Source organism: Mus pahari, chromosome 3 (assembly GCF_900095145.1).
Source record: "Mus pahari chromosome 3, PAHARI_EIJ_v1.1, whole genome shotgun sequence".
In the NCBI taxonomy this organism is placed as follows: Eukaryota; Metazoa; Chordata; class Mammalia; order Rodentia; family Muridae; genus Mus; species Mus pahari.
The window spans coordinates 148,140,078-148,166,388 of NC_034592.1; the positions used below are offsets into that span (position 1 = coordinate 148,140,078).

The 26,311-nt window shown below is 50.9% G+C and overlaps 1 protein-coding gene across 13 annotated transcripts in view; it reads right to left on the reverse strand.

The window, feature by feature from the left end:
- Positions 1 to 26,311, reverse strand: part of Zmynd8 (zinc finger MYND-type containing 8) — a 102,344-nt gene that overhangs the window by 61,255 nt on the left and 14,778 nt on the right. For 8 of the 13 annotated variants that reach the window (XM_029535720.1, XM_029535724.1, XM_029535730.1 and 5 more), the window contains 3 exons: positions 8,038 to 8,049; positions 7,145 to 7,293; positions 1,235 to 1,453 (listed from right to left, as the gene is read on the reverse strand). In XM_029535720.1, coding sequence (XP_029391580.1) covers positions 1,235 to 1,453; positions 7,145 to 7,293; positions 8,038 to 8,049 — 380 coding nt within the window. Of the gene's footprint in view, positions 1 to 1,234; positions 1,454 to 7,144; positions 7,294 to 8,037; positions 8,050 to 13,210; positions 13,322 to 26,311 lie in introns of those variants that run through there. The other 5 variants (XM_029535729.1, XM_029535722.1, XM_029535731.1 and 2 more) reach the window with 4 other exon arrangements.

Consider the following 26,311-nt stretch of genomic DNA (forward strand, 5'->3'; position numbering starts at 1 on the left):
TCTGTCTGGAGCAAGCCCAGCAGGGCCGGCAGTCAGCTTTGCCACGACAGAGGCGCAAGACCCCTTAGACATCACCACCATTTGTGTTAAAGTTGAATTTCTTTTCGAGAATTTCGTTTTTCTCCTTTCCCCACCCAAGAGAGGCATCGTGGACATATTCCTATATTTTCCCCTCACCACCCCAGCCCCACACCCATGGACTCATGCACGTGCACACACACAAACACACACACACACACACACACACACACACATCTGGGTGGCGCTTCCCTCTCACACAGGAAGCTCCCTCACGATCTAATCCAGTGCCCGCCGGAATCCCAGAGATGTTCTACATGAAGTGACGTGTGTGAGCGACACTCTGGTTTTCAGCAGAAAGCATCACAGTGGGAGTCACGCAGACTCGGAGCTCGAGCAGTCGGCTCACTGACGGTTGAGCTGCTGACGAGACTCAGGATGGGCTGCCTTCAGCCTGCCTCACAGCGAGGCAGCCCTGAACCTGCGGCTTCCGCTGCCCAAATGTCCTGCCCTTCTGGTCCTCCTTAAACCTCAGTGTGTCCTTCCCAGGCCTGGACTCTTAAAGTGGGGGAGACATCGCACCTCAATTTCCTCTTCCCGTCTTCCGTCCCCATTCTACTTTTCTTCTACTTTCTGCTATAAGTAACTTTCAAATTTTGTTCGTTTTTTGCCCAAAATAACAATAAATAATAAGAAAGGGTTATCCACGCTGTCGAATGTGCTGTTGAATCCCCGGTACCTAACAGGCACTGGAGAAATGCAGGTCGCATGATAGAAAACGTAAGCCGGTCACCTCGTGGAACACACACACACTACAGCGGTCTTCCGAGCGGCTACTGGCGAGGAGTCAAGGCCGAAGAATGGGAAGAAACACAGCACGGGGTCTTTTCAAAAGGTGTCAGCCATTACAGATCTACAAGGTCCCTTCCAAGTCACTCACGGCAGAAGCAGCAGATGCACAACGCGGCAGGTCTCAAAGCGCTCGCTCCCAAGGCTCAGGGACAGGCAAGGCGACATGTCTTTCCAAGAGCTGCCCCACTGCAGCCAGCGCAGAGGCGGGTCCCCAGAGGGGGCGGCCAGGGTAGAGCAGGCAGGAGGCAAGACATTTCTCTTTCCCTCTATTTGGATTATTTTGAAATTTTTAAAAAATAAAAAGGAAGAAAAGAGAAAGGAGAGGAATTGAGGCAGGTAATGAATTCATTCATCGGGAACTAACCTCACATTCAGGACAAAACCAGTCCCCCTCTGGCTCCGATGTCAGTCTCAGACACTTAGCGTGATAAACCCGGGGACAGAGCTCACAGCAAAGGACTTGTCCTTCCCGGTGACAAACCCAGCAATAGAAGTCATTCCGTCCGTCCTGCGGTACAACATCAACAGGGTCTGTGGTGAGTGGCTGCTTCATATAGTAAAACGGACCATGTCTTAGCTCTGACTGAAATGTAGGCAAGAAAGACAGGTGGGGTTTCAAAACACAGGTGGTTTCTTAGCAGTAATTTGCACAAGTACATCAAGAACACACACCGACAACATCACACCCCTTACAACCCCGCTATACAGCCAGACCATCTCCACCTCCCAACTAAACCCAGCAGTGGCTGGTCCACAGCTATGCAGCTACTCGTCTCTATGTTACAAGGCCAGGCACTGAAAGCCAGCACCTGAGAGTTATTGGCTAGGTGGCCTGAGTGCACACTTTAAATCCCTCCCACCCATTAATCAGCTATGTGAGCTGTACCATGTCTCTCTCTACCTCTCTGCCTCAATTTTCTCATCTGTAAAATGGAGCTGAGAGTCCCAACACGTTGGTATTAAAATGGCAGCACCGCCACTAGTCAGTCACAAAAACTGTGAATGGCCCAATGTGCGTGAGCCCAAATTTACAGAGCCGGCACAGGTTTGGCAACCTGCTCTGGTGAGCTTTTAAATAGTAGTATTTGGAGGGTAAAAACAATTAGATTTGGCTGGCACAAGATTATCCTCTGTTTACTTAAGTCTGTCTCCAAGGTAGAAAATATCTCCGATAGACTCCCCAAAGCCCTGATCCTCGAACAGGGTCTTCTCATCCGCCAGGAAGCCTGGCCACCTCATCAGACAATGACAGAGAGAGGAAAGGGCCAGCCAGTTCCCGGGAACCAGGTATCTTCCTGTGTGGACAGCATTGAGAAACCTGTCTCTAGGACAGCACGGCAGAGCCAAACACAGAGAAGCCTGGGAGGTCCACCCGGAATTGTTCAGTGTTGACTATCAACGGGCCTAGGGACAGCTCTGTGACCTTCAGAACCCACAAGGAAACAAGATGCCTTCCAACGAAGCCACGGAGCCTGTGCAGGGGTCACATTTACACGACACAAGACCCCTGCCAGTAAAACATCATTTCTTCCAGCAAGACCTCATACTGGCTACACACAGCACAAATCCTGATAACATGGAGAAGCAAAGGAGACAGTGCTTGTCATCCCAGGGCCTGGGAACCAAGGCAGAGGGACTGGGAGATGCCAGCCTCAGAGAATGACAGGAGGCCACAGCAGGTAAAGGCCAGCCTAAGTAACCAGTGCGATCCCTGGAACCCAGAGAAAGGAAGGAGAGAAGCCCATCATTCATTCATTCATTCATTCATACACACACACACACACACACACACACACACACACAGACACTCACATACACACTCCCCCCATTACCGACACACACACCCTCTGTGCCTCACACACCACAAACTCTTACACATACTTTGCTTTTAATTTTAAAAAAGTGTGTGTGTGTGTGTTTGTGTGTGTGTGTACTGAACAGGTTTCCTAGGACTACTGCTCTACTTATACAGACATGCTTCCACATTTTTAAAGCTGACCTAATATGAAAACAACTGGAACATTTTGTTGGCTGAAAACCTGACTTCTCATTAAGACCGGGCTCCTGAGTTCGTGTCTACTGCTGCTTTTTGCCCTCAGGACCGGGGACTGAGCCCAGGACAAACTCTAAGGGAAGGCGTAACCAGGGAGCCAGGCCACATGTCTGTATTAGAATGGCCAGAGCCTGCAGGATGAGAAAAGGCTCAGAGCTGCAGGCAGCTGGGGTTCTGCCCTGGGGTTTAGGCCGAAGAGTCTGAGGTGTCTGAGCTCTGCAGATGTCTGCTCCCCAAACTCCTCAGGGGAGGCTTGGGAGCGGTTTGCTCATCTTCTTCGGAATCAGTCTTTTGAACTCCCTAAGTAAACAGCCCTACCTTCCCGAATCACCAGGAGGGGCTTGGGTGGTCTGCTCTGGTTCCAGGGAGGAATAGTCTCTAGACAGTACGTTGTTTTTCAGTGTACTGTGCCGCACAAGTGTGAGGCAACCTTATAATTTAACAACACCCATCTCACTAACAAAAGAGTCAGGCCAAAACTCAAGGATCAAATAACCCAACCTGACACCACAGCCCAACTGGGAATTTCTGATACTGCTTTTTCTTCTTTGACGGCTCCATCTCTGCCTCACCCCAAGTGGGTGTCCTCAGGACCAAAGGGACAGCCAGGTGACTCTGTTCTCTTCAGGGACCTCCCACTCCAGGAACTTCAGTGACCACAGAGGACAGCAGCCCCGCCAATCACATACTTCCCTTATGGCTCCTGTTTTTCTACTCCACAAAAATAACCTGATAACAAATGTGGAGGTTTTTTTTTAAAGGAAAAGCCAAGCAATTCAGGTAAAGTAGATTCTGATTTCCCTCTCCCACGTGTCTCAAGTATGTAAGCGGTCCTACAGCAATGCAGACAGGCTGCAGCCCGTGCGTGCGTGCGACAAGGGGATAATTGCAGGTTACAGAGTAAATGTTTTTATTCCCTGGCTCCTGCCCCAGGTCAGCTTAACAAGAAAATGGAAAAGACCTATCCACTCACTCCAGGGATGTGTTCATCTGCACTGGGGCAGGCAGGTGTTTGCAATTCAGGATTTCTGTGAGACTAAGAAGTGGAGGGCTGGAGGTGCGGCTCACTGGTTAAAAGCACTGACTATGCTTTCAGAGGACCTGGGTTCAGTTCCCAGCACCCCACAGCTCACAATTTTAATTCTAGTTCATCCAGGGGATCCCACACCTTCTGGCCTCTATGGGCACTACACGACACAGCAGCTAACAACCTTCTTTAACTCCAATTCCACCAAATCTGGCCTCCAAGGGCTCTCTGCATGCACACGACACACAGAAACTCATGCAAGCAAACACACCTAAGGTAACTTAAAAAAAAAAAAAAAAAGAATAAATCCCATCTTTGAAATGCTGGTATGGTGGCACACACCTCTAATCCTAGCATGTGAGACAGAGGCTACAGGATCTCTGTGAACACGAAGTTAGCCTCGTCTACATAATAAGTTCTAAGCCAAGCCGGGAGTGGTGGTGCACGCCTTTAATCCCAGCACTTGGGAGGCAGAGGCAGGCGGATTTCTGAGTTCGAGGCCAGCCTGGTCTACAGAGTGAGTTCCTGGACAGCCAGGGCTACACAGAGAAACCCTGTCTCGAAAAAAAAAAAAAAAAAGTTCTAAGCCAGCCAGGGCTACATGGCTCTCAGAACGAATTGACTATTTGTGATCCCCCTTGATAGACTGCATGAGAACCGTCCCTTTCTGCAAATGTCGTAGACTAGAAATAACCAAGGGGCAAGAGACTCTCTCGCCTTTGCCTAGTGAGGCTAATCTACCTGTCAATCAACCTTAGACAGTGCTGATCCAAAGCCCTCTTGAAGATCTAACTGAAGCTCTAAGAGAAAGCCAGTAACCCGCTCACAACAGTGAGTGTCCCAGATGCTAGGAGTGAGGCCATGTGACCTGGTAGAGCTGGCCGCCTTCCAGGTCTTCTGCAATGGCTGCTCATAGCAGGTCCCCAGAGGCAAGCTCGGGCCCTTCGTCTCTTCAACCTCACCCTGCTGTCCCCATTCCCTAAATGTCTTCTGAAGTCATGGCATCCCACCCTCTGTCAAACCCCGAGCAACAGCTATGCAGGGGGACACTGGCATTTATCTGAGACCATCGGTAAGACAGGTGACTGACACGGGGCGATGGCTTACAAGCAACGGTCATGAGGAGAGGGCTGACATGTTACTAAAATGGGTGAATTTAGAGACTGGTCATGATCGCAGATTGCTTTTGCTATTGGTTTGTATAAGACTAAGCCTTGCTAGGTAGATAGCCCAGGCTAGCCACTAACTCACTGTGAAGCCTAGGTTGGCCTCTAATCTATGGAGCGTTGAACTCTGATACTCTAGCCTCAGCTTCCCAAGTACTGCGACGGGAGGTATAGACAGTCACGACCTCGATCAGAAACTCCCTTAACATGTGGTTACGTAAGGGAAGAAAGAGAACAGAAAGACAGCCAGTCCTCAGACACTCATGGACATGCACGTGTGAGCTCACATCCCTGTGGAGGCCAGAGGAGACAGTGACAATCTCAGGTCATCCTTAGGAGGGCCCTCCGCTTCCTTTGAGACCGGCTTTCACTGGCCTGGAACTCACTCAGTAAGCTAGCCTTGCTGACCAGCGAGCCCCGGGCATCCTCCCGTGGCCACCTCCCCAGGACCGGTACTGCAAGCAAACACTCTGAGCATCGTCCCATAGGTACAAGGGTTTCTCAGACACAGGCCATGCCCTCACACTGGCAAGGCAAGCGCTTCACAAACTGAGCCACACCCACAGCCGGTGTGTTTTCTTTTTTGAGTCTTTTCATCCCTACTAGCAACAATGGCTCCCAGGTGGTAGGGACCAGATGTCACCAGCAAGTGGGGCAAAGCTAACCCCACTTACCCTGAGACGCTGAGGAGGGAACACCTCTGTGCTTCCCTTCATCAGAGAAAGTTTCTACCTCTCCCAAACGACTAGATCTGTGCCGTCTAACAGGAGACCACAGTCATCCACTTAACTTTAAGTTAGGTGAAAAACCCAGTTCCTGGGGGCTGGTGAGATGGCTCAGTGGGTAAGAGCACTGACTTCTCTTCTGAAGGTCGTCCTGAGTTCAAATCCCAGCAACCACATGGTGACTCACAACCGCCCATGAGATCTGACACCCTCTTCTGGAGTGTCTGCAGACAGCTACAGTGTACTTATGTATAATAATAAATAAATCTTTTTTTAATAATAATAAATAAATCTTTTTTTTTTTTTTTTGAGTCTCTGACTCAAAAGGAAAAGATGGCTACAGCCCGGATTCCTTTCCAAACTCTGTCACCACCGTTTGCATCATCCTATATGAATGGCACTCAGTTAACGCTCACGACAGCCCCGTGGACCGGGCCGTACCACAATCCTCATCTTGTGAATGAGAAAGCTCCAGGCACACAAGAGGTAAACGTGCCCAAAGCCAGAGCCAAGACAGAGCTGCCTACTCACTATATAATTTCAAGAGTGAAAACAGATTTGTGTTCAGAAACATATACGCGAGGCGGTAGGCATTTAACCGCTGCGAGGCCTCTGCCCATAAAACCAGCAACCTTGCTTCAATCAACGCTCGCTCCCTAGAGCTCACTCCGGCACTTGATAAAGCTCAGAATAGATGAAGGAACCGTCACCAAAGACCAGGCCCGAACTCCCAGTCACCGAGAACAGACATCCTACCCAGTCCATTCACGGGCCCCTAGTCAGCTCACAGCCAGAGACTACCTAGCCTGCATCAGAGAGTATAAAGCTAGAATATTCTTTAGGGGGAAAAAAATTCTTTTCCATATTTCTGACAGCATTGGCTGCCAGGTGGGCGGGTCTGTGCGAGGAGAGAAGGAACAGTGGCCCATGACCAAAGCTGGACTCAGACGGTGACCTTCATTTTACAGATGAGAAAACAGCCACATAATCCCCACCTCCTCAGGCAGCTGTCTTAGCCCAGGAGAAGACCTGAGAACCCTGAGACCTCCAAAAACTAACCCAGAGACCACCCTACCCCCACCCCCAGTATCTGCCATATAGCTCTGTCCCCTGTCCTCAAAACAGATCTGAAACCCCACTGAACATGTTTGCACAGGCCCCTTCTGAGCTGCCCTTTATGTAAATGGCAGCTAGTGCCAGGCAGCCTCTTACAGCAAAGCCAAGAACCCAAGCTACAGCACTGCCGCCTGCCTGGCCCCCATCCCACCGGTACAGAGGCCGCTCGCAGTGTCGGCTCCTTTACCTGCTCCTTATTGCTACTGTTCAGTAAGCCGGGTTTCTTTTTCTTTTTAATGGGGCTCGTGGATGAGTCTTGGGGCGAATGGCCATTGGAGGAATGTGGAGGGCTGGGGAACTTCCGTTTCGGGGCCGTTTTCTCTGTTGAGACAGGATCTGAAAGAGACGCAGAGGACCGTGTTTGAAAAGCTCTCAAGGAGGCCTGGGTCATTTGGTGAGGGTGTACAGGTGACACAGTCACTGTGGCTCTGTTCCCAAACTCTGAGCGACAGGCCTGCACTTCCCCTTCCTAGAGTCTCTTCCTTCAGGACCACTGAGTCTTTCTTCAGCCTACAAAACATCTGTGTAAACTCTTATCTAGGTGCCAAGGACACACCCAGAGAAACCTCAGAGCACCTACATTTTTGGCTTCCCTTTAAAAACAAACAAAAATAAAACAACTACAAAAAAAGCAGGCATCTGTGTGGCAATCGCCTATCTTTACATGGGAAGCGATTGCAAACTTTTTATAACAAAACAGCCCTTTCCACGGCCTTGGCGACAAGGCCATGACCATGATTTGAATATGAGAAATGTCCACACACACACACACACACACACACACACACACACACACGGCTCATAGACTTCAACTCGCAGCCACCAGCTGGTGACGCTGTCATGGGAGCTGTGGTGTGTGGAGGAGATGGAGCCTCTCTGGAGGGAATGGTTCACCAGGGGTGGACTCTGACAGTTTTGAGCCAGGCCCAGGCCATGCTTCCCGTTTCTAGCTCCGTTTGGGAGCTGTGGTCATGAGGAACCCAACTGCCCACTCCCACCGCCACAGAGAGCGCCACCTACCACCACCTCCTAAGAGGTCCGACTGCATCCCCTCAAGATGAAAGCCAAAATAAACCTTACCTTCCTTAGGTTCTGGTCATGGATTTGGTCACAGCAACAAAAAAAATAACACATCAAGTTACTAGAAGTGGTCACACAAGCAGGGGTGCTGCTCTGACACCCGAGAAACAAGTCTTCACACCCTACCCAACAGTAAAATCAAGACACCCCCCGAGACACTTCAAGGAAGTAGTGTGCCCAGCATTCATTCCCTTTCAGTTGGCTAAGAGTAGGGCAAGCCCCTCCCCCAGGAAAGTTCTCATGCCACACTCACACCCTATCTGAGACCCTTGTCCAAAGGCATCAAACAAGGAACACACACTGACTCCCACCTTAAAAAGCACCACCCACCCAGATCAATTTGCCCCTGGTTTTATACTCTCACCGCTCCACTACCAAGCCACCTGTTCACCTGTAAGATCCACAGTTCATTCATGGGTACTTAGGGACAAAGGTACACCCTGGTGCACCTCACACCCTGAGAAACTGAAGTGAGAGAAGCAGAAAAGGACACCAGGAGCCTAGAGGGTAGATGCTCTTGGCTTCAACTGGACCCTTTACCACCATGACTAGACACAAACTTCAGTGACCACAAACAGGAGTGGCTTAATGTGTGGCAGCCATACAACAAAACATTCTCTGGCCACTAAGAACGCTGAGTGCAAGCGGCAGAGATGGCTCAGTGGTTGAGAGCCCTGGCTGCTCTTCCAGGGGGCCTGGGTTCAATTCACAGCAATCACATGGTGGCTCACAACCATCTGTAACACCAGTTCCAGGGTATTCAATGCCACCTTCCGGGCTCTGCACGAACATGGTGCACCTACGCAGGCAAAACCCTTATACACATTTTAAAATCGAGAAGAAGGCTGAACACAGCCAGGAGGCAGAGGCAGAGGCAGAGGAAGAGGCAGAGAAACCTTCATGACTTTGGGAACAGCTTGGTTGACAATAGTGAATTCTGGGCCAGTGAAACCCTGTCTCAAAATGAAGAATGTGGGTTAGTGCAAGGATAAATCTATTATGTGCTTCCGTGCAAGCAGAAGGACCCGAGTCCAGACAGGGTGTAAAGTTAGCCACGGCTGCCTGAATCTGTAATCCCTGCACTCCTTCAGCAAGATGTGAGGCAAGCAGGAGATTCTCCAAAAGCTTTTGGGCCAAGTAGACTGCTGTACACATGGCAAACAAGAGACTCCCTCAAACAAGGGGGAGAAAACGGACAGCCAGGCTGTCCTGTCCTCTTACCTCAGCACATGCATCACGTTATCTCACACACACACACACACACACACACACACACACACACACATACATATATATCATGGGTAAGAAAGACAGCTGTATTCACAGGCACTTGTAATCCCAGCACTTCGGAGGCTGAGGCAGATGGATTGCTGTGAGTTCCAGGGCCGGCTAGTTAACAGAGTGCCACACACTCTCCACCCCTCCCGCATTGAAAGAGTGATGAGGTAATACAGAGGAAGCCATTGAGTGGCAGAGCACTTGCCCAACAGGCACAAGGCTCCAGGTCCCATTCCCAGCACCAAGAGGGACAGCATCTCTCCATGGACTCCTGTAGGACAATCTCCAGCCTGGGTCCAGTTACAAAACAACACATCTAGCGACTCCAGGAGGCGACACGCCCCATCCCCAAAAGGATGAGATCCTGCATATAAACACCTAGAATACTCCAGGGGGAACCCCAAAGTCCAGCCAGGTTCCTGGGGGAGCGGGTGGGCGTCTCAGGAGGCGGGCCTGAGGAAGGGATTATGTATCAGCATATACCCTGGTGTACTACAGGCATAGTGTACTCGGATGACTTTATCAAAGTAAGGGAAATGAAAGGGATTTAGAAGGCTCAATTGCACATGAAAGGCAGCAGGTGCAGGCAAAAGGCAATAAGGAGTAAAGGAGGAGGGGGGGGCCTGCAGAGTGATGTCACAGGCGGATAAAGTGGGGGCTGGGCTGCTGTGGGCCACAAGGTCTCTGGAAGGAGCTGGGGGGGGGGGTTTGTTCTCCATGCAGTTAATACAACCCATCAACTCTGCCCATGTCAGAGCCGAGGTACTTACTACAGGTGACCTGGGGTTCACGTGAGCGCGTCTCAAAAGAAACAAGACTCTGGCCAGAACTGACCAGGCAAAATATCTGCAGTACTTAAAAACTCCCAGCTAGTGGTTAGGGTTAGAGAAGATTGCCCAATGGGAGACAAGAGTCAGTTACTAGGGTGTCTCAAGATTTCTTAGCTGGCTTTGGAAGGACTTTGGTTCTCAAACTCAATTCCCTTTTTTTTTTTTTCTTTTGTTTTTTGTTTGTTTGTTTATTTTTCGAGACAGGGTTTCTCTGTGCAGTCCTGACACTCAGTGTAGACCAGGCTGTCCTCGAACTCAGAAATCAGCCTGCCTCTGCCTCCCAAGTGCTGGCATTACAGGCGTGCACCACCACTGTCCAGCTTAAACTCAATTCCATTAGGACCCCTAAGGACTGTGAAACGAAGGACCAGCCCATCAGGAAGGGGATGGGACACTGTGGACCAGAGTGGTGCAGCCTCAGAGCCAAGCTTAGACCTTGACAGTCTGAATCCTTCCTCTGTGAGTTCGAGACTACCCTGGTCTACCCACCACAAAGCATCAGGGGGCTACATAGAACTTGGCTCAGATCACCTCAACTCTATCTGCTGTTACAAGCACAAGGACTACCCCTGGAGCTTACAGAAGTCTAACTGCTGTATCCAAGCTACACATCAGTAGCACCCAAAGGCTTAGCAAGAAAACTTAGGAGATGTGGCTGGACTTATCATTCCTCAGAATACGAAATGGCAGGTCAGCCAGCCCTACTGCTTAACCGCCTCCCTGTTCCACTGGGAGCCCTAAACACCTCCCTGATCCATCAGGAACCCAACATCCGGTGACTGTACTGTACACTGATGGGAAGAAACCCAGCTGTCGTCATGGTGATGAAACCACCATAAGGACCTCTTCCAGAAAGCTGAGTCAAACTTTTACTTCTCTAATGATCTGATTCTGACGAGGGTACAGTGCTGAGTGCATCTCATGTATAAATCTGGAATGATGACAAGCAGCCACCACCAGCTGTCTCACAGAGGAATGGTTCACCTTGCATCTGAGAAGAACTTTTTTTTTTCCCCTCCTCTTCCACCTTCTCTGGACTAGCAGGACACCATTTGCTGGCCCTTCACCAACTTCCTGCCTCCGATCCACCCCCTCAAAATGAGTCTGGCTCAGACTGTGTTAAGTTGGATGAGGGAGCAGGCCTGCTTTGTGGAGGAGATGGCACAGTGACTCAGGAACACAGCCTGGAGTGGGCCAGGCCACAGCAGCTTCCCCTCTTCGTGACATTTCCCTGAAGTTAGTAAGAGGCCTCCTGGGTATTAAGAGCTAAGCGTGTGATGTAATCCTTCCAGAGCCTGTGTCTTAGGAACCACCAGAAATGATCAGGCTCAGCGCTTCCTGCATGTCCTTTGACTTAAGGGACAGCTCACTTCAGATAACCCGGCTACAAGCAGAGATCTGTTCAAACTACTTCAAATATATTTCCAACATGGCGCAGCTATAACCAAGGGTTAGGGCCGGGATATGAACCCAGAATGCAGAGTGGGTTCCAAAGCAGATATTCCTAAGTACTACGGGACAATACCTTTGTACCGGATTGGAGTCCATGCCTCTAGCATACACCCATTTGCTTTCCAACTGCAGGTGGAGGGATGCGGGCATGGACCACCCCAACTGAGCCTCCAAGATGATGCTATCCTGTTAAAGGTGGTCTCTGGGAATGCCACACCCCCCTGGCCTTATCAGGCTGTGTCAGATCCTAACTAGAGACTCCTGAACCCTACCCAACCGCCCTTCCCATCTCCAACTAAGCCTAACAAACCACGCTGTGCCAGGCACCACCCACGCTCACATCCACACCCTGAGCCTGAGTCAGGGCACCCCCAGTCCCCCCAGGGTCTACACAGTGACACACTTCACAGGGAGCTGGGTTTCCCAGGGGGAAGGGACTGCGGCTTAAAAACTGGGTGCTTTGTGTGTTTTTGTGGGTGTCAAATTTCCATAATGATGCAGATAGCAAGCCCACTGGCGCCCAGGAGCAAAAGACCAGTGGGACAGAGGTTGACAACACATGGCTGGCCCCGTGCCAATAAACAGCTATCTGAAAAAAGGTCATTTGGTTTTTTTGTTGTTGTTGATTTTTAGGAAAGGAGTCGAAGAGATGGCTCAGTGGTTAAGCGCCTATTGCTCTTGCAGAGGACCCAGGTTCAATTTCTAGCACCCACTCTTATGTGTCAGCTCTAGAGCCCCAATGTCTTTTTTAAGAAACAAGACCTCCCCCTTCTTCCTCTTCTCCCTCCTCCCCTCCCTTCATTACCCAGTCTAAAAGGAGCTAGCTTTCTTCCAAAGAGCGTCCTAAATCAATCCCACGAGTTCAAAGTAATGAAAAACGTCGGCTGCCATCAAGTGGAAGGCAAAATGGATCCTGTACGTGACTCCAATCACTCTGCGCACACTGGAGAGATCCTGGGTACCGCAGAGGCCTCTGGGTCTGGAGCAGCTGCGGCACACCGAGTGCCCACATAGGCAGAACTCCCAGGAACTACCAGCCACAATGCTGCCTACTTCAAAAGGGGACCACCCGTGGCCAGCTCTCCCAGAAGTGGCAAAGCTGAGGCCCTGGTTAATCATTTCCAAAGCTATTCCGAAGACACAGAGCAGGTACCCGAAAGGGCCTCCCTCCCCAGGAATCTCTGGCACTCCCCACTGGGTAATTACATCATAAAGACACAAAAAGCCCAGAACTTCCTCCTGGCAAAAAGCAGAAAGCAGATGCAAAGATGGGGGCTGGGGTAAAACTGTCCCTAGCAAAGACTGTGGAGGGAAGGTGGACCCAGAGCGCTGCCAAGAGCTCTCTCAATGACCCCAGCTCTCACAAAGAACAGGGCTTAGGCCCTCAGAGGCCCTAGGACCAGGCTGGACCAGCACGGGCCTTCCAGGGCTGGAGCCAGAGGCAGCCAGCCTCTGCAGGAAGCAGGCCTACCAGCTTCTCACCCAGAACCAGGAAGTGCGTGGAAGGAGGAGAGAGGTCACACTCAGCTTGGGGAGAAAAATGTCCCTTGACCTGGCGGCTTCCACACCAGCAAGTGAGGATCAGATGGCTCAAGGGAGAGTGGGCAACTTACCCTCCATAGAGGCAGCTTGGCCGCTTAGAGAGCCTGGCTCCTCTGTTCCAAAAGAGGACAGTAACGAGCTCCCGGCGGCAGACATTCCTGCTTCCGGCGGCTGCTCGGCGGCCTCTCCCAGGGGGAGGAGGAAGCAGAAAGCACAAGCTCAGAGTCACCACTTACCAGGCCAGCTCTGGTCTTAAGACTCATTAGATAGCCCAGCAACACAAGGACACCTTTGCAATAGGGCAGGAAGAGCCTGGCCGGCCGGCCGGCCTCGTGTCCACAGGCCTTAGATCTAATTCATCACCCTCGGCTGCAGTGTGGCTGTGCAGGACGTCATCCGTGCACGGCGCCCAAGAGCCATTTATTATGGTAGGCTGGAATAAATACACACAACCGCTGTGGCTCTGAGGACATGGTGGCTGTGGGAGAAGGGAGATGATTTGCATTTTGAACATGTTCTTAATTTTTTTGCGGGGGGGGGGGGTAGCTGTTTCTGACTCCCTTTAGTTGTGACGCTCTTTCAACCATGAAGAAAGCCCGAGGATCTGTCCCTACGGTGCCCCCCACCCTCTCCAGGCAGCGAATCAATATGTGAAATGACAACCACCAAAAAGACCAAGCAGGACAGAAATTGCTATCAGCCAGGAAAAGAGGCTGACAAATTGTGTTTAGCCCTCAACCACCAGACTAGTGGCTGTAGCCTGGCCCTTCCTCATCTTCAGCTTCAGGAAGGGAGGGGGCAAGGGGGCACCTCCCCAGGCTGGAGAGAGGCAGAGCCAGTACTGCACCCTACCTAGGCCTCCTAGTCCTAAGGCTGCCTCCAGCACGGGTCCTTCCTTTGGTGCCCACCGAACATTGCTGGCTCCGGAACAGGTAGGTTCTGGGGTTGATTCCAAGCACATTCATCCCACCCCAGGGCTGGCCCCCGGGGCCTGTAGCTTGTAAGCTGCAGAGGGGGGAGGGCCGACGGATTCAAAGGGTCAGATGAAGAAGGAAGAAGGGCTGCTGGGAACCAGGCCATGCTCCCCACAAGCACAAGAGGGTTCAGGCTCCAAAAGTCACCCTGATGAGGACAAGGACAATGCCAGAAACAAGGGAGAAGGGGCAGGCCCTGCAGGCAGCTTGCCGTGCTCATCTGGGCAAGCTATCTGAGATGCAGAATGTCGCCCAGATTACCCGGTGAGAGGAATGTTTAGGGTCCCTAGAGCTTGGGTGTGAGAGTGGCCCTGCAGCAAGGCTTGGAGCAGCCAAACACAGGAAGCAGCGGGGAGATGCAGCCAGACAATGGGATCCTGTGGGCTAGGGCATGCAGAAAATCCTACGGAAAGGCCAGGCACTGAGCAGTGTGCAACAGGGGAATCACAGGAACCTCTAGTCTGCAGCCTGGAAGAACACTTAAGAAACCAGGAAACAGATTCCTCTTCTTAATCCTATTCACTCATTTAGCTAACTGCTTGTCTGTCTGTCTGTCTGTCTGTCTCTGTGTGTGTGTGTGTGTGTGTGTGTGTGTGTGTGTGTCTCCTGTTCGTTTGTTGCTGTGTATGCCAAAGCTTTAGGGTTTCCTCTTCCCAGCACCCACTCCCCTCTCCCAGCAGGAACACTGGGATCACAACCTCCCTCTCCCCGCCCCCCCCCCAACAGCTCCAGCATTACAGGAGATCCAGGGATCCAAGCTCAGGTCTCTAGCTTCTGTGACACTTTACCCACCTCCCCAGCCTTTGAAATAATATTTTAGGAGCTTCAGGGACCAGGGTGACTGTATAGATCACTCCACTCCTGTGACAGGGATGGCCACACTTGTATCCTCAGCATGGAATACACAGAGTCACTAAGGGCAAGGCCCACCACCAATTAATTAGGTGCCCGTTTCAAGGAGCACCAGGATGGTGTAAGGCAGTTCCCAGGGTAGACTGGACAGAGAGTCCAGAGGCAGCATGTTTGGTTGCCACAAAGGGTCAAAGACATTCAGGAATGGGACAGATGCAGCATCCTCCAAGACAAAGGGATTGGACCCAAAACATGCCGAGGCTGTAAAGCCTCAGTATCTAGAAACTTCCAGTGAGCTACCTGGCAGGTCAAGGCACCATCTTCAGCGGCTAATGGATTTGCTGGTGAGGCCCTGGCTGGGCACTTGGACAACCAGGAAAAGGAAGGAGGAACTGCAGCCAGAGACGGCAGCAACAGCACTGGACACTTATCATCCGGGAGCTCCTTCTGCCCATTTTATGGATTGGTAACTGAGGCCTAGAGGAAAAACTAACTAGCAAACCCAGATGCCTCAGAGACTGACAGAGGAAGGATTTTAACAGGGTAGGCAGGAGAAAGACCAGGGGTTGTGGATACAGGCTAGAGCAAGGGCAGGACCAAGGAATAATTTCTCTATTTCTTCCCCAGAGTAAGCTCATTTTAGGCCAAGGCTATTTTTGAAAATAATTTGTTTATATTATGTTGGGAGGGGGTGCATATATACCACATGGACTATGGCCAGGAGAAGATATTAGACCCCTTGGAACTGGAGTTACCAACGGTTGTAAGCCACCATGTGGGTGCTGTGACTCAAACCCAGATCCTCTGTAGGAGCACAGGCTCTTATCCACTGAGCCATCTCTTCGGACCCTCAATATCACAGCTATTATTTATAAAAGGCTACTTTCAGAATTCCCCCAGAGGCAGGATATAATTCAGTGGTAGGGCTCACATAGCTCAATCCAGGGAAGGAAGGGAGGGGAACACAAGAATCTCATGAGGTTGGAACAAGTTTCTGTCTTTAGGGCTCATCCCAGCAGGCACCGTGGCCAGGTGCCACTCTAAACCCTTCCTGCCCAGGCCAAGCCTGGCTATCCTGTGTGCCACCTGTTACTGCTCCATGAGGAAAGCCATGCTTGGACCACACACACACACTGTCGTAGTTCTGGGTGTGCAGGCTACGCCACCTAGTACAGCTCTGAATCCAAAGTTACTTGGTCTCTCTGTCCCTGCGGGTTCCACTACAGCCTTTTTTTTTTTTTTTTGGTTTTTCGAGACAGGGTTTCTCTGTGTAGCCCTGGCTGTCCTGGAACTCACTCTGTAGACCAGGCTGGCCTCGAACTCAGAGATCCTCCTGCCTCTGCCTCCCGAGTGCTGGGATTAAAGGTGTGCGCCACCACGCCCAGCTCTGCTACAGCTATTAAGAGTCTTTCTACACTTGTGCAGGCACAATGAACCACTGAGAGGACCATGAGTCACTGCTGTCACTCCCCCTCCATCCCCCCGCCCCCCTGGTAGACAGTCAGGGGAAAAACCTCAAACCAGTTTTCCCAAAACTTGCTGTGTCCCGACCATGGCTCGCAATAGCAAGCCCGTCTAGTAAAACCTCTCCGGCTGGTTCCGTTCACCAAAGCCCTTGCATGCTCAGGACTCGATTCCTGACCTGACTGAACCGCTTCTGTGTCCCAGTCCAGCCCACCCTTCCCGCTCTTCTCCAGACAGTGCTCCTCGGAATGCGTGCTCCTCTCAAGGCATAGGAGGCTCTTGAAGAGAGAACAGACTTAAAAGAGGCTGCTCCTCTCTGCGCGCTTCAGACTTCTCATTATCCATTCAGAACGCTAAACCTAAATCCAGAATGGTGGCTCACACCTGTGACCCCAGCACTCAAGAGACTGAGGCAGGGGGATCTTCCTTAAAGTAAGGCCACCCCGGGCTACAGGAAGTTCTAGGCTACCCAAGGGCTACGGAGTCAGAGTCGTCATCCCTACCCCATGCCATGTTGAGGTATGCTCAGCTCTGCTTATCCACTCCCTGCACAGCCCTCGTGACACAATGAGGTAAAAGCAAGTCCGCTCTGCTCGTCCAATCCCCGCACAGCCCCCATGCCATGATGCGCTAAAGTCGCGCGCTCCTCCAATCCCCTCACAGCCCCCATGCCACGATGAGGGAAACTCAGCTCTGCTCCTCCAATCCCTGCACAGCCCATGCCGTGATGAAATATGCTTGGCTCTAGTTGTCCAATCCCCTCACAGCCCCAGGCCGGGGATGAGGTAAACCCGGCTCTGCTCATCCAATGCCCTCACAGCATAAACTCCTTCTTCCGGGTAAACCAGCCATGCTTCCTTTGCACTTAGCTGGCCCTCCATCTACAATGTTCTGTACCCAGTCTCCTCCGCAGTCGTTAACATCAGCCTTTGGCTCAAATGTCAACTCCCAGTGGGCCTTCCCCGACACCCCAACCTGCAGGCTCCTTCCTCAGCCCATACCCTCAAGTTGTGGGCTCTTCATTCTCCATGGCTCTCATTCCTGAGGATCGTCAGACACCCTCTGTGGCGGCTCACTTGCTCAGCCTCAGTATGTCTCCTCCAGAACATGAGCTCGGTCTCAAACTGCCTTGCAGGGCACACAGCCTGGCTGACAGGGGCCTGCAAGATGCATGTCTGACTGACTGGGCACAGTGACAAGTGGGGGTGGGTAAAGAAATTCTGAGACAGGGCTAAAGAGGTAGCTCAGTGGCTAGAGCACTGCTCTCCCAAAAGACCTACGTTCAGTTCCCAGCACCAATACAGCAGCTCACAAACCCCTGTATCTCCAGCTTCGGGGGATTTGACGACTCTGGCCTCTATAGCACTCCCATTCATGTGCCCATTCCCACACACAGACACCCCACACATGCACATATAATTTAATAAAACTTAATCTTGAGGGGCTGGAGAGATGGCTCAGCGGGTAAGAGCACTGACTGCTCTTCCAAAGGTCCTGAGTTCAAATCCCAGCAACCACAACCATCTATGATGAGATCTAATGCCTTCTTCTGGTGTGTCTAAAGGCAGCTACAGTGTACTCACATGTAATAAATAAATAAATCTTAAAAAAATAAATCTTGAGAAAAGTTATTTTGGGGTTGATTTTTGTTTTCTAAGAGTCTCACAGCTCAGCCAATGCAGGTCTGGCTGGCCTGGAACTTGTTACATGTTATCTGTAACAACATATGTTGTTATGCCAGGCTAGCCTCAAACTCATAGAAATCTACCTGCCTCTGCCTCCCAAGCGCTAGAATAAAAAGCCTGGCTTAGGAGGAACTTTTGTTGTTGTTGTTGTTGTTGTTGTTGTTGTTGTTGCGTTGTTGTTGTTGTTGTTGTTGTTTGGGGGGGGATTTCGAGACAGGGTTTCTCTGTATGGCCCTGGCTGTCCTGGAACTCATTTTGTAGACCAGGCTGGCCTCNAACTCAGAAATCCGCCTGCCTCTGCCTCCCGAGTGCTGGGATTAAAGGCGTGCGCCACCACGCCCGACTTAAGACTTTTCAAATAACAGGAGTCACAAGGACATCTGACCAAGAAACCAGAAGATTCCTCCATTCGCTGTAGCACCTGACCCGATGTCCCCACCTGTACCCCAGCACAGTGCTCCCTAGAGACCCCAGCATGGCAATACAGCCTTCAACAGCAATGGTTTGGTGTCCTGCACACTGTCTGCACCTCCTGGTCGTCACTGTGCTTGGCCCACATTCACTAGACATGGGGCTGGAGCGACTGAGAAAGGAAAGGTGGCTGTCCTTAGGCTACTCTGAAGAGTCACACATAACTAGCAGCTGCCATTCCAGAGGACCTGGGAGGCAAAGAGGCCACTCGAGAAAGCACCCACCCATCCTACGTGCCTGAGGGACTGACTCCATGACCGTATCTCCAAGTCACAGTGAGAGAGGCCTTGGACATTCTCAAGTCTGTAGTATGTACACAAATTCAGATCGAAACTAATTCCTTTCAGGATCCTTTGAAGGTAGCATTGACTTTGGAGCCTATGGGAGTCTGCTCGTTCGTTTGGCTTTGTTTGTTTTGGGGTGTTTTCAGTTGGGGTTGTTTCTACCGTGCTGGGGATCGAACCCAGGAACATCTACTCTGCCACCAAGCTACATCTCTTCCTGATCACAAGACAGGTATAGGTATAAACGAAAGGCAAGAGAAACAAGCGTGGGACACACACACACACACACACACACACACACACACACCACACACACACCACACACACACACACACACACACCACACACACACACACACACCACACACACACCTGGATATCTGGAGATACAAGAGAGGGAAGGAGAAGGCGGTCCTCAGAGAACAGCATAGGAGAGTCACAAAGACTCTCTCTGACAGGAGCAGGTAACAGGACCTGCAGGCAGCCAGAGAGAAGGGTCAAGTGCTCAGGAAAACTGTGATCTGAACTGGGAAGTGGGGGGTTACCAACACAGCCTTAAATCCCTGCTCCAAAGCCCATCTTCAGGGAAGAGAGAGTTGGCAGAGCACTGGTGATCGCTGGGAAAGAGGAGGGGCCATGTCAGAGAGCATGGTGACTCTGGAGGGACAGAGAGGCAGACCATTTCAGGGACAAATTATCTGAGCCTACTAATTACTCACAGGCATTAGGTTTTGCTAGAGAAGCAGCCACTCTCCCCAGCCCCAAGGCTACTTTGCCTTGGCCTTCACGATCTAGGGCGGAAGTTCCAACCATCGGACAAAGTCAGGCTCATTGTGCCTATTGTGTATGCATGGAAAGAGAGCCACAAAAGGGTTCAGTCTCATCTGAGGGGGAGGGAGCAGGGAGAAGGGACTAGGATGGCTCAGCAGGTAAGGCGCATGCCACCAAGCCTCATCAACCTGAGTGACCCACCTGGTGGAAGGCAGAACTGCCCACCAGCTCCCACAAGCAGGCTGCCTGACTTCCCCATGTCTGCACACACAAAATAAACAAACAAATGTAACCCTTAAAAGAAAAACCAAACCTGGAAAGGAGAGAGGTTGATACACCGAAAGCCTACCGCCAGAAATGGCTCTCAAGGGAATTTGAAAGGTCAGATGTGAATCAGGCAGAGAGGAGAGCAGGAGAGCAATGAGCCCAGCAGGCCAGGCCAGGGCCAGCGATGAGGGTTGCAGGAATGTGCCCATCAATAATAACCAGGGAGGGTGTGGTAGGAGAAGGTTTGCCAGTACACAAGGTACTAACAGCTCCCAGGGAGTCAACAGGTTGGCCCCCAGGAAAGAAACAAAGCACATGGACAGAGTGTGTGTGTGTGTGTGTGTGTGTGTGTGTGTGTGTGTGTGTGTCTCTCTCTCTCTCTCTCTCTCTCACACACACACACACACACACACACACACACACACACGAATGCTCCAGGCAGCATCATAAGCAGGTATGACTCTATGTCTTTCAACCAAGAGATGAACTCAGCCTTTCACAGACAGCAGAGGCCTGGTACAATGGGTTTGGTCTATAGTTTCAGTGGTCTATATATAGTTTCAGCGGTCTATAGTTTCAGCTCTCCGGAGGCTGGGGCAAGAGGATCGCATGAGCCCACAAGTATTTGCCTAACAGCAGAAGGCCACCACCACCACCACCACCCCACCCCCAAGTACCTCAGGCTCTCTTGCCCAGCCTCAGAGCACAAGCTCAGGTATTGTGGAGACAGACAGTGGGATTCCAAGTCAAAGCGTCCCTGGCATTCAAGCATTTAGGCTACAGATCCCACAAACCTCGAGAGTCCAACCTGGGCAACAAGACTCTTCCCCGGGTCCCAACACTAGAAACACATACAACTAAAGAGAAGAGATCTACTGCCGCTGTAGCAAGATGAGGACAGAGCCGGATCCCAACACTAGAAACACATACAAAGAGAAGAAATCTACTGCCGCTGTAGCAAGATGAGGACAGACAACCCCGGTCCAAATGCCTGATCCGAACCGTTCCAAAAGCTGAACATCTTTGAGTGCCGATTCTAAGTGGGAAATCCCACACCCATTATCACGTCCTGGCTCATGATCCGTCCGAAAAGAAGCCATCTGCCAGGCATAGGCGGGCGCTTACATCTGTAACCCCAGCAGCATCCAGGCAGCAAAGGCAGGAGGCTGAGGCTGAGTAGCAACCCAGAGGGGCTGCCTGAAAAGATGGCCTCAACGCTGACAACATTGTCTGAGGACCTTTGTGCTCCACAAGGGATGCATGAAACTCAAGACTCGAAGTCATCCCCAGAGTCCATCACTATGCACGCATCCCAATTATTTAAAATCTGAAATCCAAAATAGTTCCAGTCTCAAAACTTTGAGATGAGAGAGATTCAAACCTTAAGTGCGCCTTGATGGCTGGAGAGATGGTTAAGCAGTTAAGAGCACTGACTGTTCTTCCAGAGGTCCTGAGTTCAGTCGGGCGTGGTAGCCCACGCCTTTAATCCCAGCACTCGGGAGGCAGAGGAGGCAGGGGGACTTCTGAGTTCGAGGCCAGTCAGGTCTACAAAGTGAGTTCCAGGACAGCCAGGGCTACACAGAGAAAACCTGTCTTGAAAAACAAAAACAAAAACAGAGGTCCTGAGTTCAAATCCCAGCAACTACATGATGGCTCACAACCATCTGTAATGAGATCTGATGAACTCTTCTGGTGTGTCTAAAGACAGTGACAGTGTACCCATACATGAAATAAATATAGGCCAGAGTGGGGCCAGAGCAAGTGGGGCCAGAAAGAAAAAAAAAAAAAATTACTTGAATGTCTGGTTGGTAAGAGAGGCCCAGATGTTGAAATAGGACCTCCACCTGGTACATTTGTTCTAAGACCTTTGGAGGAAGAAAAAGGACATTCTTTTTAGGTTGGAAACACTTTGGGATGACAGTCTTCTACATTAATAAATAAACTTTGGGGACTTAAGAGCACTAACTCCTCTTCTAAAGGTCCTGAGTTCAATTCCCAGCAACCACACTGGGTGGCTCACAACCAACAATCTGTAATGGGATCTGATGCACTCTTCTGCGGTGTGTCTGAAGACAGCTACAGCATACTCATATAAATAAAAACAAACAAACAAACAAACTGCACACTACTATGAATGGGGCTTCAAAAATGGGGCAGGTGAAGTTTGCCTCTCAACCACAGAGCTCAACTGCGTCAGGCTCGGCAATTTTAGTGAGTAAAATCCTTGCTAAACAACGAGGATGCGAATCCAGATCAGCACCGCCCCTATAAAGAGCAGGCTGTGAGACAAGGACACAGCAGGGTTGCTCTTGCCAAGAGGAGGCCGCCAATCTCTAGTCTGAAAGCCATGATCAGAGCCTTCAGCATTTTAGGATAATTTCGACCTGATTAGGGAGGAGAGTTCTCTCACACAGACTTGCCACTAAACACTGCGGGGCTGGCACTTCCAGGGACCTCAGAGATGTCGGAGTCAGGACAGTTTAAACTACCAACTTTCCTTGAAAGGAAACTTCACAGCAGCACCATGGCTTAAAAGCACTGATGGTTGTTTTCTTAGAGATCCCTTGAAATTGACAGAAGGACTCTTACCCCACAGCCCTGCTCACATTCAATCCCTTTGTGCAAGTCTTAATTTACATACAACAGAGAAAGATAGAGGGTCCTGTGCTAATCGAGGTCTGGGACTACTTAGCAAATTGCTGCTCTAACTGTACTTCTCAGAGCATCCTGGCTCTGTAAACACATTCATCCGCAGGCAAGTCTCCCAAAGAATGACAGTGTTTGGGATTTTAATATGTTTGGCTTCCGCTACATCTGCGCCCGGTTTCCGAGGGGACCGTTCCCTTGCGTTGGTGACACAATGCAGACACCACACAGCTGCACACTACCACTCTGCCCACAAAATGCACACGCAGCAGGATCAAGATGCAAACGGCCTGAAGAACAGGGAGCTTCCATCCAGGGAGTGGACCAGGCTGCTGCAGACTCTGGGTTTCTGGCCTCTGAGGCAGGGCCTTGTCTGACTCACGCAGCTATGGCCAAACTCCTGCAAGGAAGTATGCTGTGACCAGTCTTGCACAGAGAATGCAAAATGACAGCCCTGGGCCATTTCTGTCCCCTTGGTGTGACTTTCTGGGTTCGTGCACCATCTTTGAGAAACTGGTCTACACAGAGAAACATCTCGACATCTAAATGAGCTACTGTTGTAAGAAAATGGCTGGTTCATCCCAGCAAGCAGTGAGCTCAATTCCTGGCACTGAGCACTGAGGTAGACACCCACCCAACATCAAAGCCCCCTATTTTCCCTATGCTGGCAGCCATTATGGGTATCCCTGCTGGCCCTGATGGACTGTGACTCAGATGTTTAATGCAAAAGACAAAACCTGACACCACCCCACCACCCCAGCCCTACTTGGTCACTTCATTCAGCCTCACGAGCCTCAGTTTCCTAGACTGTGAAATGGGAAAACACTCGTCGCAGCAATGCGCTAAGAATCATTGAGGTGAGAGAAACACTGCCCGGCGCCTGCGGAGACCTCAGGAGCCACTCGCTGTGCCAGCACTCCTGGTAGATGGTGCTTGTGATTTATGCACGAACGGCTTACAGCAGACTGTCACCCTCGGTCACAAATGTCACCCTGGCATCTTGAAAGCCTGAAGGCTTTGTCTCCTGAGAAGGGAGCACTCTGGAAAATGCCAAGGATGATATAAAGGAAGCAATAGACTCAGGAACTACCCTATTAATAATAAGTGATTACATAGGAAGAGAGCTGCTGATTGATATTCAGGGAACCTAAAAGCCCTGCGGACGAGGTGCAGGAATAGGATTTAAGAATTCAGAGCTAGGGCGAGTAAGATGGCTCCGAGGGCATCTTCTCCCGCCACCCAACCTGAGTTCCCAAGTCCTGAGACCCACAAAGTAGGAGAAAAAGTTGTCCTCTGACACACACACACACACACACACACACACACAGAGTAAGTAGACACACCAGGGTTGGCGGTGTTTGCCTCATCGGACCCCTCCAGAGGCCAAGTCGGAAGACCAGCCTGATACTGAGTCCCATGCCCAGAAGGGCTGCACAGAAGGAGCCTACCTCTGAACAAAAACATAACAAAGAATTCCAAAGTATGTTGACACATGGCCTGCTGTCCCGGCTACTCCCCCCCACCCCACCCCTTTAAGAACATAAGTTCAAGACCAGCCTGGGCAACATAAAAACATCTCAACTCAAAGACAGAGAAGAAAACATTAATTCTTGGGGATCTGTGGCCGGCTTGAGGAAAGCCCGTGCTATCTCTTATGTTCCTGGGCTGTGAAAACGGCTCAGGAGATAAAGATGTTTGCTGCCAAGCCTGAGGACTGAGTTCTCTCTTTGGGGCCTTCATAGCTGAAGAAGCAGATTTCACAAAGTCTCCTCTGGCTTTCTGTACATTCACACACATACACCAAAATCAATGCAAGAAGCCAAAATCTCGGCTGGGGGGCTGGAAAGGGAGGGGGCTAGGAGATCTGCGCTCCTGCCTAGAAAGCGCAAGGCCCTGGGCTCAACCAGTCGCCTCTCTACCCATTCCTATCAGAGTCTCTGAGGTCCCAGTGCCAGCTGGACTTAACACAGCACCAGGCCCTGAACAAAAGACCTGAGCTCCTCCAGATGGCCCACCCCATCTCCAGAGGAATCTGCTCTTACTTGTGGAGCCAGCCAGGGTGGGTCCAAGTGTCTAGACAGCAGCCAAAGAGCAGCCACAGGACACATGGCCTGGACCCTATTGTCCCCCAGGAGGCTGGTGAGCCTTCCACACCCAACAGCCTTCCTGCCATGAGACAACTGACCATTTCCAGTCAATTCCCTTCCGTTCCTGCCCAAGCAGCCCTGACAGACTTCTGCTACACATAACAGAGAGAACCCACACAGGACACACACTTGGCGGTGGTGGTGTGGGGCGTTGGGAGGCGGTTGGGGGGGGTGGCACGCGTGTGCCCCTCTTCCTTTCTCTTCAAGTTAATTAATTACTTATCTTTTGGGGACTGAAATACTGAACATGGAGAACCACAAGAAAAGTGGCCTAAAGGGACAATTAGTGTTCACAGCCTGGATCACCGCACTGGGGACCTCTGAGATAACCGGGGATGGAAGAGGAATAAGCCTTGTTCCCAACACATCACAAACGTCATAGCCTGGCCACAACAGACTTCAACTCTATGAACCTCAGTGCCCCAGGTCAAAGCTCAGGTTGTAAAATCCGAATGACACTCAGGTGACTGAGGAAGAGGAGTGTCCAGATACTGATGTGGATGCAGAAACATTGTAATCCCAGCCCTTGGGAACAGAAGTCAGGAAGATCCAGAGTTCAAGGTCACCCTTCACTACACAGTAAGTTCAAGGTTAGCTTGGGTTATAGGAAACTCGGTCTCAGACGGGCAAACTGAGGCCTCGGGCAAACTGAGGCCTCGTGTGGGAGCACACGCCTTTAATACCAGCACTAAGGTGGTAATTCAAGACCGGTCTGATCTCCAGGGGTCCTGACTCAAAATAATAACAATAGTAATTAATAATAACGAGACGGCTCAGCAGTTAAGAGCACGTACCGCTCTCACTGAGAACCCAAGAAGTTCAATCTGTAACACCCGCAATTCATAACAGTCTCCCAACTCCAGAGCCAGGGATCTGAAACCCGCTCCTGACCTTCCCAGGACACACATTTATTTGCTCATCCCAAACAGACATCCAGATAATTGAAAAGAAATAAATATTTTAAGAGAAAGATGCCCTTAAAACAGCAGCAACCAGAACAGGCCCCTCTCCACAAGGAGGACCACCAAAGGGCTGGTACAAAGTCCCTTAGAAACAGGAGGGCCTCTCTCCCCTCAGATTCTGAGCAGTGCTGGGACCTCCAATCACTCTGAACAGGCCTGCAGGTCAGCAGGCTGAACCATTGTAATCCCTGGAGTGTGTCCGCATGCACACACAGACAGACATTTCCCGGTTTCCAGGTAGCCCTGGGCAGCCCCACCCAGTTTACCAAGCTGGCTGGACACACTTACCTCCACAACCTCTTCTTAGAGCAAGAACAAAAATACAGCAAGGAAGAACTCCCTGTTCTCCAAGTCTATCTGATGGTGGCTGGCATTTGGGGGCGTTCTCCTGTTCACATACCATTCTGAGCACCCTATGCGAGCAAAGCTCACCTGAACTTTCACATCCCACTTAGGGAAAACTAAGCCGTAAAACATAACTCCGCTCTGGCAGGGGCAAGCAGGAGCCAAGGAGTCTGGCTCTCTGGCCTGGGTTTAAAAACTCTACGCAGCCAGCACTCGGGAGGCAGAGGCAGGCGGATTTCTGAGTTCGAGGCCAGCCTGGTCTACCAAGTGAGTTCCAGGACAGCCAGAGCTATACAGAGAAACCC